Genomic DNA, 15,766 nt, shown 5'->3' with positions numbered 1-15,766 from the left:
AGGCCCACCAACCCAGGTACATGCCCTTGAACCAGAATTGAATCCGGACCCTTTGGTCCCTGGGCCTATGGTCTAACCACTGAGAACACTGGCCAGTGTGAGAACTACATAGTTTTTTTTAAAAAATTATATTTTTATTGATTTCAGAGAGAAAGGGAGAGGAGGAGAGAGATAGAGAAACATCAATGGTGAGAGAGAATCATTGAACAGCTGCCTCATGCACGCCCTCCCCGAACAAGGGCAAGTACCCTTGACCAGGATCGAACGCAGGACTCTGTAGTCCGCAGGCTGACACTCTGTCCACAGAGCCAAACCAGCTAGGGCCATAGTTTTTATGACAGACCCAATTGTTATCTCATCTCCATAAGTCTCTTTTTAATTCTTCTTGTTCTTTATTAATTACATACCCAGACTTTTTTTTATATACAAATGCTTGAATACTGTTGTAGGAGGTCCTCAGGATATTGTGCCCTTGTAAAGCGTATATATTAGTGAAGGATTCAAACATGAGTGAACGATTTACCCAAATCAGCAAGCTCTTGTGTGCTATGAATGTGAATAAAAGGTTCTTATCTAAACCAGTGGTCGGCAAACTCATTAGTCAACAGAGCCAAATATCAACAGTACAACGATTGAAATTTCTTTTGAGAGCCAAATTTTTTAAACTTAAACTTCTTCTAATGCCACTTCTTTAAAATAGGCTCGCCCAGGCTGTGTATTTTGTGGAAGAGCCACACTCAAGGGGCCAAAGAGCTGCATGTGGCTCGTGAGCCGCAGTTTGCCGACCACGGGTCTAAACCAAAGGGCAGTGGACCGAGGAAGCCTAGATCTAAGTAGGGGTGTCGAACTCAATCAGAGAAGGGGCCAAAATCTAAAATCCAGCCTAAATCGCGGGCCAAATGGTTTACTGAACAGTCATAAACTGTCATTGTGATGGAAACGCAGCGGAGTGCAGTGATGAAAGTGCGGTGCGGGCCACATTGCAAGGCCTGGCGGGACGGATTTGGCCCGCGGGCCTTGTGTTTGACACATGTGATCTAAAGGATGAATAGCATTTCAGTCAGCAAAAATTGGGATTGATCAACCGATGTCAAGGGTACATTTTGCAAAGTTCTCGTCACAGGAAAGAGCTTAGCAAGTTGAAAGAGCAACAGCAAGAAGGCGTGTGTGTGTGTGTGCGTGTGTGTGTGTGTGTGTGTGTGTGTGTGTGTGTGTGTGTAAGTGGCTCTGGAGGAACAGAGTAAGGTACAGGTAGTGAATGCTATAGAACTCTGTTCAGAGCAACAAGTAGACTGGGGTATTGTATAATGATCCATCAAACAATACATATGGCCTTGTTCCCCAGAACTCAATCGTCACGAGGATATGGTCTGTAGATATGGCTGGTGATCATGATATAATTTATCATCCAAACTAGAATACTTTACTAGGGGTGAGGAATGTCCAGCCTGCAGTCCATATAAGGCCCATGAAATCATTCAGTCTGGCCCTGCCAAGGCATTAGGGATTAGTTAATTAAATGTTTGAACAAATACAGCAGGCTGATTTTTAAAGTTGATAATTTTGTGTGGCCCAAGAATGATATTATTAATATGCAAGTAGCCCTCGGCAGACAAAAGATTCCCCACCCCTGCTGTAGAGTGTGTAAGGTACACTGTGTGCTGAGACAATAGGTATAAACCAGTAGAACTTGGGCAAGCCAGGGTGTATGATCCCCATGCTCAGAGACCAGTTCGCAAACACTCCGGTAATCCTGAAGTTGCCTGGAAACCATGCTCTGAAATCACAGGATTAGTCACATGTTTCTGCTCTCTCACTCCCCCCGCCTCCTTCAGCCATGGGCAGGAGAACCCGCACCAAGTCTAGACCACAGAATGACAGCCCCATTGCCTGCTTCACCGCAGCCTAATGTTTTTCAGGTTGCCGTCTCCCGAGAGCTCAGATCCTTGCTGGGTACACCAGGCCTTACTAAAATGAAAGTCTTCAAAACATAGGGAAGAAAGGAAGGCCTCTGAGCACATAAACCCCCACTAGAGACTTTCCTACATCACTTCTCACGGATGACATGACCTAATTCTATGTTCCCAGGTGGCGGCCAGGCAGTATGGGTGTGATCTGATCATAAGCTTTTTCAGAGTAAACATGTTTTGTGGCTTGGCCCCTATGGTGGATGATACACAGTGGAGTCCCTACAGGACGCGTCCTTGTAGTTGTAAACCTCATTTAACAATGACTGTGACATGAAGTGGTACAGAAATCTTTTCACTGCTGATTTTACTTTCTTTTCTATAGACTCAGCTGTTTGGCTGACTTAGTATAGTGAGGTTTGATGGAGCTTTATTTCCTGATCCCCTCTGTGCCTGTCACTGTCACTGTAATTCCTTAAGTTTACTAAGAAATGGGTCACTTCGTATTCTAATATTTAGTGTTCGATTCAACCAGATGCTGAAGATTGGCACTGTTTCTCTTCAAACCGTACTAATATTCTTACTTTTTGTTTTACAAGCCAGGAAATGTGAAGAATTCATCTGGAAATAAGTAGAATACTCCAGGTTCAGCCCGTTTTAATCAGGTAAAGAACAGGAACATTCTGGCTATTTTAGTATTGTTAGCACCAGCTAAAATGAGCTCTTTAATGAATTCAATCAATTCTATAAATGGATTACAGCAGTTTCAGCTTTATGTGTAAACATAGGACAAGACGGCATTTCATTCCATCTTTAATTTCTGGGTTTAAGTGCCATGACATGTAATTGTGTTTGTTCCTGAGAGGTACCTGGATTTTTTAGACACGATTTCAAACAATTGAAAAATGCCATTATTTCCTAAGTTTCTTTTTGCAAACTTCACTATAGTAGGTACAGTTGTACTCATCAAATAGTCATTCATTAAAAATTTGTTGAGTGTATGACTGTTTTAGAGAAGCTCTAGATTTAAGAGATACTATCTTAATTGACAGGGAATTCATAGGTGTACTGATCCCTTCTGTAAAGATTGAGTAACCTGAGGCTGGGGAATTTAAGATGATGACAGATGAAGTCAGAAAAATCAGTTTGATTACTTCTGGCTGGTCTTATGCTCAATTTACCATTTATTTTCATTCATTTGATATTTACTCATCAAGTACCTACTAAGTTAAGAGCACTAGTTATATTATTTTGGATGCATATTAAAAATTGTATAGTAGCACTTGTGATTTCCTTGACTATATGGAATTTGGAAACAATCTCATTATTCAACTGCAGGAAAATAGCTTCTCATGGTATATCCATAAACAGGGATGTTATTATGTTTTAATAATATTTAGTTGCATGGTAATATGTACACAATTATTGTTAAGTGGAGAAAAAAAGGAAAGTATGATACACTTTTTAAAATTTTTACTGATTTGTTTTAGGGAGAGAGAGGAAGAGGAAGGGGGCAGGGAGGGAGAGAGGGTGAGAGAGAGAGAGAAACATTGATTTGTTGTTCCACTTATTTATACATTTATTGCTTGCTGCTGCTGCTGCTGCTGCTGCTGCTGCTGCTTCTTCTTCTTCTTCTTCTTCTTCTTCTTGCTTCTTGTATGTGCCCTAACTGGGATCAAACGCACAACCTTGTGTATCAAGACAGTGCTCTAACCAACTGAGCTACCTGGCCAGGGTGATAGTATGATACATTTTTTGAGAGGGTAAAGCCCAGGAAATACAGAAAAATATTTAAGTAGTTCTCCCTTATTCAAAGATTCAATTTCTGTTATTTTAGTTACTTGTGGTCAACTGTGGTCTGAAAATATTAAATGAAAATTCTAGAAATAAACAATAATGATCAAACTCCTGATGGGGACACTTTGCATATTAGCCTTTTATATATATATATAGATTATGGCTGCAATTTAAAATTCATGAATGTCCCAGGTTTGAGGTTTTTCTCTTTCAAGCTGTCTCTATATTTGGAGACCCGGAGAGTCATATAATCTTTGATTTTGAGAAGGGTCATCTGACCCACCTCCCATCCTCAAGTGTGTGCTCCCACTTTTCACTTCCGCTGGTAGAAAACTCACCCCACATACATGTCCAGTTGCAGGCTCCATGCCTGGTTAGGGGCCTGCAGGAGGCAGCCAATCAATGATTCTCTCTCTTTGATGTTTCTTTCTCACCCTTCCCCCTCCCTCAAACCAATATATAATAATAATAATTTTACACTTATTACATGTTGAAATTGTGATATTTTATATAGATATGTTGGGTTAAATAAAATCTATTATAAATAAATAAAAATTTTAAAGAAAGAAAACTCACCCCACAGAGCAGCCATTTTGCATACTTCTGATTTTTAGGAAGCTGTTTGTTATACTAAGTGAAAATATGTCTCCTTATAAGACCTACACAGTGGTCCTGTTCCTGCGTTTGGGGTCATAGGAAACAAATGCAGACCTGCTTTCACATCACAGCCCTTCAGATAGTAACCCCAAGCCAGCAGTTCTCAAATGTTGTTAAACAAATTACCCAGGCAGCTCGTTAAAAGGCAGAGGCCTAGGCCCTACCCAGAATCAGCATCTCTAGCGCGTGGGGCCAAGTGTGCATCAATGTGCTGTGAGAGAGAGACTAGAGCGAGAACAGTAAGGAAGACACACTTGCCCTCCAGAGACTTTACATTGAATATGCTTATATTTCTCTACAGGGACAATGAAACATGGAATAAAGGGAAACTATGTACATATCCATTTCATTTTCCAAAAATATTCTGTGCCAGAGTTCAACTTATACCAAACACGACCTTGATTTCATTCTTTATCTTTTTAGGTTTTTATTGGAGATGTTTGTTTTTCTGTAATCCTCACCCGAGGATATTTTTCCATTGATTTTTAGAGAGAGTAAAAAGGGGGGGGGATAGTGTGTGTGTGTGTGTGTGTGTGTGTGTGAGAGAGAGAGAGAGAGAGAGACAGAGAGAGAGAGAGAGAGAGAGAGAGAGAGAGAGAGAGAGAGAGAAACATCTATGTGAGAGACACGTTAACTAGTTGCCTCTATGTGTCCCAACCAGGGCCAGGGATCGAACCTACAACTGAGGTACATGCCCTTGACCAGGAATTGAACCTGGGACCCTTCAGTCCCAGGGCTGACACTCTAACCCACATGTGTCAAACACAAGGCCCGCGGGCCAAATCCGTCCCGCCAGGCCTTGCAATGTGGCCCGCACTGCGCTGTCATCACTGCACTCCACTGCGTTTCCATCACAATGACAGTTTATGACTGTTCAGTAAACCATTCGGCCCTCGATTTAGGCTGGATTTTAGATTGTGGCCCCTTCTCGACACCCCTAACCAGTGAGCAAACTGGCCTGGGCAAGATGTATTTTTAATTTTACAAGTGATGCATATTTTTATAAAGATAATTTTTAAAAACTCGCCTTCTATTCCTTTCCCAGAGGTAATTTCTGTTAATATTGTGGTATATCATTCCAGACCTTCTCCCAATCTATTAATATGTATCCATTCATACTTTGGGTTTTTTTGACAAAATGAGATCATATTTCCTTGTGTTGTTTTACAAGAACACTGAAAACTCCATGAAGGCACATAATGCAATTTTATGATCACACCTAAAGAAATTAACACTAATTCCATAATATCATCCAAATAATCAGACAATATGCGGACTTCCCTGATTGTCTCATTAATAACTTTTTATACTTGGTTTGTTTGAATCAGGATCTAAACAAGATCAGCTCATTGTGTTTAACTGATAGGTCTCTTTTTAAAAAATATATATTTTTTATGGATTTCAGAGAGGAAGGGAGAGAGAGAGAGAAATAGAAACACCAATGATGAGAGAGAATCATTGACTGGCTGCCTCATGCGTGCCGCCTACTGGGGATCGAGCCTGCAACCCAGGCATGTGCCCTTGACCGGAATCAAACCTGGGCCCTTTCAGTCTGCAGGCTGACGCTCTATCCACTGAGCCAAACCGGCCAGGGCTGATAGGTCTCTTAAGCCCCTTTTAAACTGTAATAGTTCTTTCTCCCTCATTTTTCCTTCCTATTTATTTGTTGAAAACCTTGGCTTGTTTGTCCTTTAGAATTTCCCATGTGGCTGTGGCTGAGTGTATCCATTTTGTGTCGTTTTGTTTCTCTCTTGGTTCCTCTCTTCTGTGCATTTCCTGATGGATCTGAAGGCTTAATCAGATTTAGGTTCAATTTTTTTTTTTAAAGAATACTTCATAGACCATGCTAGGTTTAACTATTATATATTGAATTAATGAACTTGCATTTTTTCACTTAATATATTGTGTACATTTTCCCTGTTTGGTACTTCTGAATCTATGTCACTCCTTTAGCTACATAATAATATCCCAGTATGGATTACCACCATCTATTGAATCCTTATTAATATAGGTTGTTTCCAGTTTGTAGTTTTTAGCAATGCAGTAAAACTCTTGTATTCTTAGAGAAGTCCAAGGCAGATTAATAATCTGAGATAGAAAAGGTAAGCTAGTGGCTTACATATTTAATTTAAGAATTTTTTATTTTATCTTAGAAGATCAAAGAAGTAGTCACTGGCCTCTAAAATATTTATAAACCTCTAGTTGCTAAGTAGATTCTTCACATATTAGGGGAAAAGCAGTATAGAGAAGAGCCAGTTTACCTTTGGTGTGTCTGGATTGCCGTGTATCTCATTCCAGAAAAGAATGATGGGGTGTTTCGAGGAAAGATAGATGTCAGACTGACAGTAATACAATCATGTTCTCCAACAGATGGACGAAAATAGAGTTGTTTAGTTTTCAGAAAGGGTGCTGTGCCACTTAAGCATTTGTTTATTTAATGTTTTAATTGACTTTCTAGAGAGAGAACATAGTGTGAGAGAGAAACATTGATGTGTTATCTCCCACATGCCCCTCAGGTGGGGATGAAACCCCAAACCTGGGGGGGTGCCCTGACTAGGGATGGAACCCCCCCACATTTCTGTGCATGGGATGGCACTCCACCAATTGAGCCACACTGGCCAGGACTGGGCGTTTATTTATTATTTATAAATTCATCCATCTGTTTAATTAGCTCAGATACACAGCCAGTTGAAAATCTGAATGTGGTATTGATGAAACATAAAGCCTTTCGGGTATTTAGTGCCTGTCTATAAAATGAGAATAAGTACGCTTTTCTCTTGCTCCTTATGAGCCTCATGGTCATATAATGCTAATGGAAATATTTGTTATGGTTTCTCTATGTAAACCTAAAGAATTTTCAAAATGCAAAATTGTAGCATTGCTTTTATTTTTTTTCTGGCATAGTTTACTTATGTTGTTTTTCTTTTAGTTATAGGTAAACATTGGAAACTCCATACAATAAACCAGTGTTTCTACAGAAAAATGGAAGAGATGTCATTATTGAATGTAGTAAACGGGCTTTTTTCTTCAGGAAAAACCACACTAGGCCTCAGTGTTACCTTGGGTGATGTCATACTACAAAGGGACTAATCTAAAATCTTTCCACCTCCAGACAATGTACATGCCTTTGAACTTCTTGCTATTTATGTACATAATTAAAATTCCAAGTTAAAAAAGTTGTGCTGCTTCCCCTCCCCCCCATATTATGGAGCGACAATTCAAGTGTGTCTAGTGCCAATATGTGTATGTGGTATATGTGTGGTGTGTCTCAGAGTATACATGTATGTGTGAGCCTGTATGTGCTGTGTATGTGTGATGTGTGTCTGAGTATGCATGTATGTGTGGGTGTGGGTGGCATGTATGTGGATATCTCTGAGTATACGTGTGTGTGGCTTGTATTGTGTTGTGTATCTTTGAATGTATATGTGTTTGCGTGCGAGTGTGTATGTGAAAACTTTATTCTTTTAAAAACATATTTTTTAAAAATATATTTTTATTGATTTCAGAGAGTAAGGGAGAGGGGGGAGAGACATATCAATGATGAGAGAGAATCTTGATCAGATGCCTCCTGTATGCCCCACACTGGGAGGTCAAGTCCGCAACCCAGACATGTGCCCTGACCAGGAATCAAAACGTGACCTCCTGGTTCATAGGGCAATGCCCAGCCACTGAGCCACACCGGCTGGGCTATTTACTCTTCTTTGAGCAGCATCAGCTAGCAATCTGCAGTCTGTGCCCCACAACAAAGTCGAGTCAAAAAAAGTGGCTCTAGAACCAAGAGACGATGCTTCGAGGGCCAGCACAAGGAGCCAAACCTGTAAGTAACAGTCTGCCCGACTCCGATTATAAGATATAAAAATAAAAATAGTGAGTGGGAACCCTTGTGTGCTGTTGCCTCCCAGCTTGTCCAGAGCTTCCAGTTCTTCACTGCCAGTGGGAGATGCTTAATGAAGCAGGCTTTGTCCTCTGCCAGTGTGGGAATGCTATGTGCTTGTGTGTGGTGGCTCTCTGTATGTAGGCCTGGTATTCGCCTTTGTGGCCCCTGAATGCCCAGCTCATTGAACTCCATGTCCCCAGCGCTGGTGAGAATAGCAAGAGCCTCTTTGGACTTGTCAGCCAGCCAGGAAGGAAGGTGGGGAACAGTATGTGAAGGATTTGGAAATTAAAAATCATTTTTGTATTTCCATAGCATCAATGTAATTACCAATTGTTGATCTTAGAGAATTGATAGGCGTTGGTAAAACAGTAATATGCAAATGGAACGTGCACGTGTTAATATTAAATATATTTGATAGATTCAAAGTGGCAGGAATGGCACCAACATGGTTACTGGATTAATGAGTTGAAACACATTTGTCCCTAGAATAATCCTGCTAGTGACCCAGAAGTCTTTTACTTCCTTTTATGCCGAAATACTTTGTGTTACTATAGCAATCACCCTATATAATATGCCTAATATGCTAAGCATCCAACCATTTGACCAGTCGCTATGACGCACACTGACCACCAGGGGCCAGATGCTCCGACCAGTGGATTAGCTTGCTGCTGGGTCCAGCTGATCAGAACTGGGCAAAATGGGTTGGACATGCCTTGAAGCTCTCCCATGGTCCCTCTCCAGCCCTGATCATGTCCCGGTGGGGTGTCTCGGCCTGGCTTGCACCCTCTCACAATCCAGGACCCCTTGGGGGATGTCAGAGAGCCAGTTTCAGCCCAATCCCCGCAGGTCAGGCCGAAGGACCCCACCAGTGCACAAATTCGGGCACTGGGCCTCTAGTTTCAATATAGTAAAGCTGTGCCTAAATTATATCTCATATATTATCTTATTATAATATCTCATTATTATTTCAGGCCTTTCCCATTGACTTGTCTTCCTACGTCACCTCCCAAAAGTAGAGATTCCACAAGTTTCCTTGTTCTTGAGATTGCTTGGTCTAAAGAAGAGGAAGGAATGGCCCACATCATAGCATGCTCTGGAGATAGTTAATCAAAAGGTATTTGAGCTCCAGCCGGTTTGGCTCAGCGGATAAAGCATTGGCCCACGGGCTGAAGGGTTCGATTACAGTCAAAGGCACAGACCTTGGTTGCCGGTTCCTCAGGACTGGCCCTGGTTGGGGTGCAAGCAGGAGGCAACCAAACTATGTGTCTGTCTCACAGCGATGTTTCTCTCTGTCTCCCTCTCCCTTCCACTCTCTCTAAAAATCAATGGAAAAATATCATCGGGTGAGGATTAACAACAACAAAAAAAGGTATTAGGTATTACTTCCCCTTTTTAATTGTTCATTCAATATTGAAACATTGCCGTAAAACCTCTTAACTCCTCCAAGAGGAATGTGAAGGGGGGTCACAGAGCCGGGTTCTAGTGGTACCTGGTCCGTATCTAGTACAGCAGGGGGCTCATTCCCAGCCAGTGTAATTCAGTCACCCTTTTCGCTATGACCTTTTCTTTGTGTGGTTCTTGTCTCCAGTGCTGCCTTCTTTTTATATTTAACACTTTTCCCATGCCTTCCAGGAACACCCAGCTGTAGGGAATATAAAATTTGCAGATCATGATATCTTGCATTTCTCTAGCTCCTTATCCTTTCAGAGCGCTATTTTATTCTTTTCTTCCTTGGTTTATTCCTGACTTCAGTATGCTTGTACTGTTTTTCTGTCCTGCAGTGATACTCAGTGTTTAAACTTTTTAGTCTGTTTCCTCTGACCATTTCTCCTTAACTAAACTATGAACTTCAGTGCAATTTATGTGTAACTTAGTCAACATAGTTCTATCTGAATAACTTCAGGGAATTTGGAGGGAACATTATCATACAGAGTGATTTTAGCTCACCTAAACAGACAGATATGGTATAGTCTGTTCTGTGATAATGTGGAGTCCTAAGAAAAATTACTTTGCCGGAAATCAGGATTTAAAGGCAGTTGCTGCCGTGGGAATAAAAGGGGGTAGGGGCACTAAAGAATGTCTTCATGCCCGGCCAGTGTGGCTCATTGGTTGAGTATGTTCTCATGAACCGAGAGGTCCCGGTTTGATTCCTGGTCAGGGCACATGCTCCAGTTGTGGGCATGGTCCCTGGTGGGGGGTGTGCAGGAGGCAACCCATCAATGTGTCTCTCTCCCTTCCTCTATCTCTAAAATAAAAACATATTACAAAAAAAAAACTGTCTTCATCAATCTTGTCACTGGTGCCACCTCTTGGGACAAAATCAAAATAGTAGTAGTAGGAACACCACCCACCTGGGCAGTGGAGTAGCAGGTGCCTGGGCTATTGGATCAGCACTTTTGTCCCAAGTGCTAGATTCCACCCAGCAGCACGTCCCTAATAGATCAGTGACCTATCCAGGTGGCCTGAAGACAATTCATTCGCTGCAAAATGCCCGGATTCACATATGCATATGGCAAAATGTGAGTTGCTTGTGACTTATTGCCAAATCAATGGCAGTTAGAATTAGGCCACATAGTGAGTATTACTACTGGTTTGTATTCGTTTAAGATATAAAATTCAGAATCCTTGAATTCACTGGGAAAAGAGACAGAGATTCTGTTCTCTCAGTTGTCTGTCCTGTTTCAAGGAATGCACTTTGCACTCATGTTTTGGGGAAGGCTTGATAGTTAGAGAAACACTTTTCTCTGTGACTACGGGTATCCGTGCTTATTATGTAAGCTGAATGATTTGCCCCGAATGTAAAAGCTTTCAATCCCCCCCCCCCCCCCGCAAAAAAACGTTTTGGCTCAGTGGATAGAGCGTTGGCCTATGGACTGAAGGGTCCCGGGTTCAATTCCCATCAAGGGCATGTACTGTGGTTGCGGGCACATCCTAGATGGGGGGTGTGTAGGAGGCAGCTGATTGATGTTTCTCTCTCATCGATGTTTCTAACTCTCTATCCCTCCCTCTTCCTCTCTGTAAAAAAATCAATAAAATATATATTTTTTAAAAAGTTTGCACTTTTTAATTTATCACACCCACCTAGCCTAATGCAGTCACCACTGTCAGGGGGACCAGCAATGTATTTGTGGGACTAAACTCTCACCTTAGGCTTAATTTTGATTAAGGTAAATATTTGAGTTAATGGTTCCATTCACCACTGGTTGAAAGGAACTTCCTTGAGGTTTTGTTTTTTCCCTGTACACCGCCTGTCTGATGTATTGTTTCCATTCCCATAGGTTCAGATTTCAAGTCAGTAATTAGCCAGCTCACAGTTCTAAAAGTACAATTAGGTCAAACTCCAGACGTGACCGAAGTTCAAGCTTATTTATGTTTATGAAATGATAGCCAAGGAAATTTATAGATGGAGAAAATGCTTGTTTTCGTAAGGCAAGCATTTCCCTATTTCACATTTTGTTTGCTTAGCAGTGCTGAACAGATTTGGAAATTAAAAAGTCATTTTTAGTTTCTGTATTTCACACTTAAGGGCCATTCTCATCCTAACCAACTCCAGAGCTTTGTTGTTGGACTTCAGCTGTGTCTCTAGAAGGCAGAAGAATAGTGCAGGAAGTGACTCTTCTCCCTGCCCACCCCAACCTGGAAAATAGTCTTTAGACTCTGTGTTCAGAGAGTTAGTTGGTGAATGCTCTGCTCTCCCTTCAGTGCTGGCCTGACTTGGGAATAGACAGGACAGGTGGGAGAACAAGAAAAAGGCAAAGATGGAGAGAAATACAGGATTCAAAGACTGCTCCCAACATTCAAAAGTGAAGTCATAGTGAGTCCTTCTAATGCTACGTGATGCAATTCTGGGATTTTGTTTGCAAATTTGAGTGTGGTTGGAGGGATGACTTTAAATGTTTTGTTCACTACAGGCAAAATATGAGCTGTCTAATTTATCTCCCATATCTTTTCTAAACCGTAAGAAGGTGATCTAAGTGTCAGAATATATCCATTATTTTCTCCTGAAAACCAAAGAAGACCAGAGGAAGGGAATTTTGAAGATACATTAGCATACAAGGAAAGAATGGGAAGAGGGAGACAATAGGATTTTATTTTTTGCAGCAAAAATAGTGACCACTGACTCCTTTTTAAAATAATTATTGACACTATTGCAGATGTTCCCCATTTCCCCTTCCCCTTTGCCCATCTCCACCCAGCCCCAACCCCCCTCCCTCTGGTCATCACTACACATTGTCTATGTCCATGGGCTGTGCATATATGTTCTTCGGCTAATGGCTTCACCTTTTATCCAGTTTCTCTCCCCCCATGCCCTCTGATCTCTGTCAGTGTATTCCAATGTATCCATGCCTCTGGTTCTATTTTGTGCATCAGTTTATTTTATTCATTAGATTCTACATACAAGTGAGATTATGTGGTATTTCTCTTTCTCTGACTGGCTTATTTCGCTTAGCATAATACTCTCCAGGCCCATCCGTACTGTCACAAAGGGTAAGAGATCCTTCTTTTTTAAGGCTGTATAGTATTTGTGTAAATGTACCACAGCTTTTTAAAAATATGTTGTTATTGATTTTTATTTTATTTTATTTTTTAAATATATTTTATTGATTTTTGTACAGAGAGGAAGGGAGAGAGATAGAGAGCTAGAAACATCGATGAGAGAGAGTCATCAATCAGCTGCCTCTTGCACACCCCCTACTGGGGATATGTCCACAACCAAGGTACATGCCCTTGACAGGAATCGAACCCGGGTCCCTTCAGTCCCCAAGCCAACGCTCTATCCATTGAGCCAAACTGGTTTCGGCTAGGTTCCCTTTTTATTTTGATGCTAGTTTTTTGTTTGTTTGTTTGCTGTACAGAAGCTTTTTAGTTTGATGTAGTCCCATTTGTTTATTTTGTCCTGTGTTTGTTTTTTTTCTAGGAGATGTATCAGCAAAAATATTGCTAGGAGAGATGTCTGAGATTTTACTGCCTATGTTTTCTTCCAGGATTTTTTTGGTTTCGCACCTTACATTTAAGTCTTTTACCCTTTTTTTTTTTTTTTTTTTTTTTTTTTTTTTTTAGTTTATTCTTATGTGTGGTGTAAGTTGGTGGTCTAGTTTCATTTTTTTGTATGGACCTATCCGGTTTTCCCAACACCATTTATTGAAGAGACTGTCTTTACTGCATTGTATGCTCTTGCTTCCTTTGTCAAATATTAATTGACCATAGAGACTCACTGTTCTGTTTCATTGATCTATATGCCTGTTCTTATGCCAGTACTAGGCTGGTTGCTTTCTTTTAAATCCTTTCCAGAGGATATTTTTTCTGTTGATTTTGAGACAGAGTGGAAGAGAGGGGGACAGAGAGAGAGAAAAACATTGATATGAGAGAGACACATCAATTGGTTGCCTCCTGCATGAGTCCCAACCAGGGCCAAAGATTGAACCTGCAACCGAGGTATGTGCCCTTGACCAGGAATCGAACCCTCAACTCTTTGGTCTGTGGGCCAATGCTCTAACCACTGAGAAAACTGGCCAGGGCATTACCATGCTGTTTTGATTACAATGGCGTGTAGTATGTTTTGATATCAGGTATTGTGATACCTTCAACTTTGTCCTTCTTTCCCAAGATTGCTGAGGCTATTCAGGGGCTTTTTTGGTTCCATATAAGTTTTTTAAATATTTGTTCTAGATCTGTGAAATATGCCATTGGTATTTTAATAGCGATTGCATTGAATCTCTGTAGATTTCTTGGAGTAGTATGGACATTTTAATGATGTTAATTCTTCCATTCCATGAACACAGTATATGCTTCCACTTATTTGTATCCTCCTCAGTTTCCTTCTTTAATGTCCTATGATTTTCTGAGTACAGGTCTTTTACCTCCTTGGTTAAGTTTATTTCTATGTACCTTCTTTTTAAAAAATTTATTTTATTTTATTTTTTTACATTTTTTATTGATTTTTTACAGAGAGGAAAGGAGAGGAATAGAGAGCTAGAAACATCGATGAGAGAGAATCATCGATCAGCTGCCTCCTGCACACCCTCTATTGGGGATGTGCCCACAACCAATGTACATGCCCTTGACCAGAATCGAACCCAGGACCTTTCAGTCTGCGGGCCGATGCTCTATCCACTGAGCCAAACCAGTTTCAGCCTTATTTTTTGTTGTAACAGTAAATGGGATTGTTTTCTTAGTTTCTCTTTCTGATAGTTCATTATTGGTGTATAAAAATGCCATTTATTTCTGAATATTAATTTTGTATCTTGCTACTTGGCTGAATTCCTTCATTAGATCTAGTAGTTTTTTTGGTGGAGTCTTTAAGGTTTTCTATGTACAATATCATGTCATGTACAAACAATGATAGTTTTACTTCCTCCTTTCCAATTTGGATGTCTTTTATTTCTTCTTGTCTGATCACTGTGACTAGCACTTCTATTACTATCCTGTATAATATAAGTCTAATATGCTAAGTGACTGTTCGTTTGACCAGTTGCTATGATGCACACTGACCACCAGGGGACAGATGCTCCAACCAGTAGATTAGCTTGCTGCTGGGGCCCGGCCCATCAGGACTGGGCGAGATGCACTGGACACGCCCTTGAGCCCTTCCATGGTCCCTCTGATCAGCCCTGATTGGGACTGGATGAGATGAGCCAGACATGCCCTAGAGCCCTCCTGCGGTCCCTCCCTGGCCCCGATCATGCACAGGTGGGGTTCCTCAGCCTGGCCTGTGCTCTCTTGCAACACAGGACCCCTTGGGGGATGGCGGAGAGCCAGTTTCACCCGATCCCTGCAGTCCAGTCTGAGGGACCCCACTGGTGCATGAATCCATGCACCTGGCCTCTTGTTGTGAATAACAGTGATGAGAGGGGATATCACTATCTTGTTTCCGTTCTTAAGGGAAACACTTTTAGTTTTTGTCCATTGAGTATGATGTTGGCTGTAGGTTTGTCATATATGGCATTATTATGCGGAGGTATGGTCCCTCTATTCCCAGCTTGCTGAGAGTTTTTATCATTAAATGGGTGCTGGATTTTATCAAATGTTTCTTCTGCATCTATTGATATAATCATGTAATTTTAATCTTTCATTTTGTTTATGTGAATGTATCACATGTATTGATTTGTGAATATTGTACCAACTTTGTATCCCTTGAATAAATCTCACTTCATCGTGCTGTATATTTTTAATGTATTGCTAGATCCAGTTTGCTAATATTTTGTTGAGGATTTTAGCATCTTTGTTCATCAGGGGTATTGGCCTAACATTTTCTTTCTTTGTAGTGTTTTTATCTGGTTTTGGAATTAGCGTCATGCTGCCCTTGTAAAAAGAGCTTGGAAGTCTACCCTGCTCTTGAATTTTTTGGAATAGTTTGAGGAAGATAGTGTTTGATAGAACTCGCCTGTGGAGCCATCCAGTAGACGACTTTTGTTTGCTGGGATTTCTTTTTATTGCCGCTTCAATTTCATTAGTCGTTATCGGCATATTCAGGTTTTCTGATTCTTCCTGATTCATTTTTGGAAGATTGTATTTTTCTAGGACTTTG

The 15,766-nt window shown here is 40.9% G+C and overlaps 1 protein-coding gene across 4 annotated transcripts in view; it reads left to right on the top strand.

Moving 5' to 3' along the window:
* Positions 1–7,558, top strand: part of APOO (apolipoprotein O) — a 55,449-nt gene extending 47,891 nt beyond the window's left edge. For 3 of the 4 annotated variants that reach the window (XM_036439686.2, XM_045582326.1, XM_036439684.2), the window contains 2 exons: positions 2,507–2,572; positions 7,291–7,558. In XM_036439686.2, the coding sequence (XP_036295579.1) occupies positions 2,507–2,542 (36 nt within the window). In that variant the 3' untranslated portion in view covers positions 2,543–2,572; positions 7,291–7,558. The remainder of the gene's footprint in view (positions 1–2,506; positions 2,573–7,290) is intronic. The other variant, XM_036439685.2, reaches the window with a different exon arrangement.
* Positions 7,559–15,766: the final 8,208 nt, after the last annotated feature.

The sequence above is a fragment of the Pipistrellus kuhlii genome, unplaced genomic scaffold, assembly GCF_014108245.1.
Source record: "Pipistrellus kuhlii isolate mPipKuh1 unplaced genomic scaffold, mPipKuh1.p scaffold_m20_p_16, whole genome shotgun sequence".
Taxonomy (NCBI): domain Eukaryota; kingdom Metazoa; phylum Chordata; class Mammalia; order Chiroptera; family Vespertilionidae; genus Pipistrellus; species Pipistrellus kuhlii.
This window is presented reverse-complemented; position numbering and strand designations above follow the sequence as displayed.